General features: G+C 30.4%; 1 protein-coding gene across 1 annotated transcript in view; it reads right to left on the bottom strand.

The window, feature by feature from the left end:
- The window catches only part of LOC117178856, an 18,756-nt gene extending 13,026 nt beyond the window's left edge, over positions 1-5,730 (bottom strand). The window contains exons 1-3 of the mRNA XM_033370364.1: positions 5,652-5,730; positions 4,481-4,570; positions 4,329-4,370 (exon numbers count right to left, since the gene is read on the bottom strand). Coding sequence (XP_033226255.1) covers positions 4,329-4,370; positions 4,481-4,570; positions 5,652-5,703 — 184 coding nt within the window. The 5' untranslated portion in view covers positions 5,704-5,730. The remainder of the gene's footprint in view (positions 1-4,328; positions 4,371-4,480; positions 4,571-5,651) is intronic.
- Between the last annotated feature and the right edge of the window lie 522 nt (positions 5,731-6,252).

Genomic DNA, 6,252 nt, shown 5'->3' with positions numbered 1-6,252 from the left:
TATAGAGCTCCAAGGAGATTATGTTGAAAAATAAAAAAAAATTTACCCAAAAAAATTGTTTTTATACTTCATTCTAAGGACTTATTGAACTACCCTCGTATACTTTGGAAATATTCCGTGTTCGATGCTTTTTTGTAATTTTTAAATTTTGCAGGATTTAAAATTGACTTTATTATATATTAAAATAGATACATTTTGAATATGTGCCAGTATTCAATTAATAATTTTGAATTTTTCATTTCAACATTTTTGATTATTATATTGTGTCATATATTAATTTTTTTTCTTTATTTTTGTTTATTTGAAACTAAAGTTGACAATTTAAAAGATATCTAAATAATATTTATATTTGCAGTATATAGATTTATACATTTCTACGAGTAACAAACCAATTTAACCTCCCAATAATACGAGCAAATCAACTATGGCCGAAAGCAGATTTATCGAAATGAAGTAGGTTATGTGCACCCAATGATACGGGTACATGTGACTTCGACGGAAGGACCAACTCTTGACCACAGTCGGGCCGACAGCACTTTTACGGTATTTTTGTAAGAATTAACCAGAGTTTATCCGACGGTCCGCTCATACTCGGGCCAAGGTTTGATCGACCGTCGGGTGCATCAAGGTGACTTATGACAATCCAACTCCTGTATCCAGTGTGGGACCGACTGCGTTATTTTGGTTGTACCGACCAATCTGCCATAATTTATCCGATTGTCGTACTATAGATGGGCTTGAATTGAGCTGACGATCAGCTTTTCGTTCGTTGCGTCGGTACGACCATAGCAGCTTGAAAACATCTTAGTCGGCCCAACTCTGGTTACCGTCGATCGGTCACCATAGCAGGACCGACTTTGAGCAGATGGTCAAGCTCTGGCATCCGACCGAATATCGCACCTGGGCCGCAACAAAAATTAACCTTGCCAAATAAACTTTACATGAATCGAAGATAATTTCCAATTTTTAATCTTGCCTGGATAATCTTTCGCCTTATAATCGTTCAATTTTTATTCGAGATATAGCGAGAATTAAGACGCCAGCGCTTATCTATCGTTGTTTCATTCATTAAATTTGCGAGAAATGGGGATTCTCATTTGTCAGTTGCTTTTTGTGCTTTTTTGCTAAATGTTATTAAATAAGTTGTAATTGGTCTACAATAGCGTAATTTATATCGAAATTTTTGCCGAAATATTTTTTAATTTTTAACCGTTGCAAGTCTTACCGGCAACAAAATTTAATTTTTGTTTCTTCTGTGTTGTTTTGAATCTTGTGTTCCGATTGATAGCTCGATTTCACTCATACTTTGGCATTTTCCAATCGCTGCCAAGGAACCTGTAGCAGGCGACAACTTTTATTCCATCGAAGGATAAACTTTGGTCAAATAGCGTGTAAACTTTAACAACGGGAAATTTTACATACAGCAAAATTTAAGTTTATAGTTTTTTCTGTGCATGTACAAAACGATATCGCATGAATTGCAATATATACCGTAATTCCTGCGCTATGTATCATTTATTATGATACAATATTATTATATATACGAGGGTTCTAGTAGTGGCGAACCGATGTTATTGCATTATAATATCGTACAAAGCTCTGGAAACTGCTTGTACATTATCAAATTGCGCTTTATTTCAATATAGAGGTTTTGCGATATCATTGTACGATCTTTTTCTCCGTGTATAAACGTGATTTCCATACACGTCAAATGTTCAGATATCTGTATGCATTAAAACCCTGTATTAGGTGGAGTTATCTACAAGAACGAAATTTTGTTTATTGCTCCGCTCAACTACTACGTAAAGCTTTTTTCTACCAAGTCTTACCCAGGCCCCCTCTCACGTAACGCGTTTTCTGTAGTACTTTCTTATATGTAACTTTGACGCTAAAATGGACCACCTACACCCTAAATGCATTACGTAATACTTGAAAAGCTCCTATAATTACAAGAAGATACTTTGGAAAAAAACTTTTCGAAAATTCCGTTCTGTGCCACTTAACTAATTTCCTAAAATATCAACACGATACCTCACTTTGTGTAGAAATGAGGTTACTGATAAAAATTTCGGTAAAATAGGTATTTCCACGTGCTACATGACTTGATCAGTGGTTTTTTATATTGAATATGATCGTTGCAAGCAAATAACAATTTGGTTTTCAAGTTTAACTTTAAATACATAAATAGATAATCATTTCAATTATAAGAAAATGAATTTTTGTAAATTGAACAAAAATTCTATGCCATGTATATTTTCTAAATATGTAAATATAATCTCTGCTTGGTAGAGAAGTTTCACAATGTTCCGAAAAACACTTTTTTAAACAAAAAGCGCCCGACAGTCCCCGAAAGTTATCAAAATAAATATGTATTAAATTAACATTTTTCATTCAGTAGCAAATGCAATTATTTGCTAATAGTCTACAATCTTTTGGAGTAGGGAAAGGATTGTTTATAAGATTAGAAACAAGTTAACGAACGAGTATGATTCTTTCATGATTTGCAATTATTATTTATTAAAATGCATAGTTTTTGTATCAATGTAAAATTAATTAAAATCAGCCTTTCAATATCGGAATGAACAGACTCAACTTTTTTCACAGGATAAACTGAAAATGTATTTTTAAGGACTCCATTTTGTTATCTTTTGTAATATGACAAATATTGTGATTTATTTAAATAATACTTATAAACAAATGCACATGTCTTATACACATTTTGTCAAGGTAGCATTGTTGAAAAGGTTTATTTTTTTATTTTTTACGGTTGAAAGCTAAAATATTGTTCATTATAATATGATTTTATAAAATAGTAGGACCAAAAGAATGTATGCTTTTTAGTGACGCATACTATTTATAAAATATATTAATACTATTTTCTATTCATGTTTAAATACGGAATCTAAGAAATAAGTAGTCTGTTAACCTTATAACCAAGAGGCAATGTTACTTTTCAAAATACCCATATAATGTCCTACATTTTGTTAGTAGATCACGCAAAAAAACCCTATTTAAGGAATCACAGAGAAGAACGCCATTTTAATTATAAAAATTATTTAAATAATTTACGGTTTTTGTTATTTTGAAAAAAATGACAGTAACGAGTCAATCGTGAGACATTCTGGGTTGATTCTGTTAAACAAAATGATTTTATTCATGGAGAAAGGGCAAGCGTAGATATTTCTTTCTAAAGCTTGTTTCTATAATTAAAATTAAGCCTATTCATAAAAGAATGGTAAACATGGTAATTTGTTTTTAATAATTATTATAAATGAAAAGCCTTGTGAAATTAGAAAATATAACAACAAAAAGTGATTAAGAAGACATTTTCAGTCTTATCTGCTAGAAAAATGGAACGTATGCGTTCAGACATTATCAAACCGTGTATTTGTTTACAAAAATTGTTTGAATAATTACAAAAGAGCAGCTATTTTTAACTAATCGTTATTGTACATTAATATCTCTCATATTTTATGTAAAAGCTAGAAATTTCAACAACTCATCACTGCCAATCATGAATAAATGACACTTGATCATTCATTTTTTTATAAAATTATAATTTTCTTTTCGCTCAAATACATGATAAATTATGCACGTATTGTTATTAAACTGACTTCCCTTCTGTTTTATGGAATTTGAACATTTTAAGAGTAGTTAAGTACTTAAAAAGTTATATAACAAAAATGTAATTTATTAGTTAATAAAGAAATGTTACTTTGACTGAAATAAAAAATGCTACGCATTATGCCTGGAGGTCTTACGGTAATTAGAAAAAAATACATCAAAATCCCTTGGCAATTAAACTGCTAAATTAAGTCATTTAAAATTTAAAAAATTGAATAAATTAATTAAAATTCAACTTCTTTTTGTCCCAAAAAAGTGTTTTTTGGCACATTGTGGCACCGCGATAAGAAATCTGTTAACTGTTTCGAATTTTTTGATTGGAAGTTGGCCATTAAGATCACTAAAAGCAACCGTTGCTTTTCTTTTCTTATTGGCAGAAGCTATATAACAACTTAAGGTCATTATAATATTATGCATATTTGTGAAACAAGTCAGCAAAATATGCGAGAACTTTATTTAGTCATGTTTTACACTTTTTCACTAAACTCTTGGTCTCATAGGGTGTATCTAATTTCATCTTTAAAAATTTAATTGTTGAAAATGGTACAACGACCATATTGCCTTAAATTTTTATCAATAAATTTTTAGAAATAAAATTTAACTTTAGTATTTGAGCTTATTTGTAGTATAGTATTGTAGCCTATAAGTACGTAATCATGAGATGAGTAAAATTTAGAAAAATAAAGAAAGTGTAGTGAACATACCGTAAGGCATTTGAGCCACATATGGTGCTGAATCTTGCAATACTATCAGAAGAAAATAACTTTGATTAGTTGGATTCAATAATAATGAATAATAGTTATTCAGCTATTAAAAGTAGACATTTTCTCATGTTTATAAAAAGTGTTAAACTTACTCTTAGGAACTCCTTGAACTTGCTTGTTGAGAGTGTTTCCAACATTGCTAAGGAAATGAGAAAATCCACTTGGATTTGTTGAACATAATTCTAGAAAAACCGAATAGAGATTTATGAATTTCCAAGGTCGGAATATAATTTAAATGGAAAAAGAAGGTAAATAAATACAAAACATATGGAATAATTATGTTTTTTCTACTTTGTTCAGATTCTCGGTGCAATTCTGAAGCAATTTCAATGAAGCTTGGTAGCTGACTAACCAACCAGTGCTCAAATCTATATTCTAATATATGAAACACATTATTTCTAAATTTTAGAAAAAAATCCGTAGCAACAGATTCTCGATTCGCCTAACAGAAATTTTCAAAATCTTGAAAATCTTTTAAATTTTTTCGTATTTGGTGTAAAAAACGAAAATTCAGAGATAAAAAAATGGTTACATTTAAAAAATCATTTATTATATCGAAACGTCTTGCAACTTGTAACGAAAATATATAACTAGAGACTTCTCATTAAAATTTTATCTCAATCGGCTGGATAGAATAGACCGCAGAGGTGAGCAAAGGTGGAAAATTTAATTTCAAAAAATAATAATTCATCAATAATTTATTTTTTAGCCAAAATTTTTGCTTAACATTGGACATAGAAATCTGTAACAACATGTTTACGGTATGTATTTTAGAAAAATTGCGATATTGTTATTAATTAAATATGGGATTATTCATATTTCATCTTAAAAGAACTATATTTTTATTTGTGGTTATATCTGTAACTTACTATACTCAACCAGTGTACATTAAATTGAAAAGTCTATAATAACATATTTTTAATAAATATTGCAAAATTTTTCGGTATTTTGGGTAGTTAGAAAAAATAACCGTTTTTTATTTAAATACAATTAATTGATTAAAACTTATATCCCACAAAGTTGTATGGCTGATGTGACTTCAAAATTGATTAAAAAATGTATGTAATGGACGTGCAGAGAGAATTTTACAGGGTAGGTGATTTGGGAAAAGGCAAAAAACGAGAACCACTGCCAGGCCTAATTTGAAAAAAATAGCGCGCACACAATTTTTATGATTTTTTCATTAAATAGGGCGACTCTTAATCTATCGATATATGGAATATTTTTTTTTTCGTTTTCCGCCGATAACATTATTGTACTTACTAGGATGATAAAAGACCACAAAGGCCAGCAGAGTTTTAATCATTAATTTCATTTTTTCTGTGTAAAAAGGCAGTTCTTCTAGAATTCTGATAATATCATACTGACGCCTAGTCGAATAAGAACTAGTATATATGGCTGTCGAGAAGGCGAAAAGGTAGAGCCGAAGACGCGCGAAGCTAGCCGAGCTAATGGACACGGCGCGTACAGCTGCCAGTGGTAAGTAGTGGGGCTCGATTTCGTAAGCCTCTTGTTCCATCTTTGAGTGCGCTTGTCATGCTTGTATTTGTAAATTAGTAACTAAAAATGCAATTCACTTGAAATTTGATTGACTTATGCAAATGAAAGAGCAACTAAAAAATTATCAATTGGTGCCAAAAACTGAATATCGGTTTTCGGGCGTTAGGTCCCTTTCTTCTCGGACGGTCATATACATACACATTTCACCTTCCACTTTTTATTTTTCACATGTCATTGTTTTTGTTATTTAATTAACGTCGTATGTCGAAGATGATTTTGTGTGAGCTGTGAAATAACACGTGAATTTTACAAGAAAAACAATGACATGTGAAAAATATAAATTAAAATGTTAAACAGATGTGTA

The sequence above is a fragment of the Belonocnema kinseyi genome, chromosome 8 (genome assembly GCF_010883055.1).
Source record: "Belonocnema kinseyi isolate 2016_QV_RU_SX_M_011 chromosome 8, B_treatae_v1, whole genome shotgun sequence".
In the NCBI taxonomy this organism is placed as follows: Eukaryota; Metazoa; Arthropoda; class Insecta; order Hymenoptera; family Cynipidae; genus Belonocnema; species Belonocnema kinseyi.
Note: the sequence above shows the minus strand (reverse complement) of the source record. Positions and strands in the feature narration are given on the sequence as shown.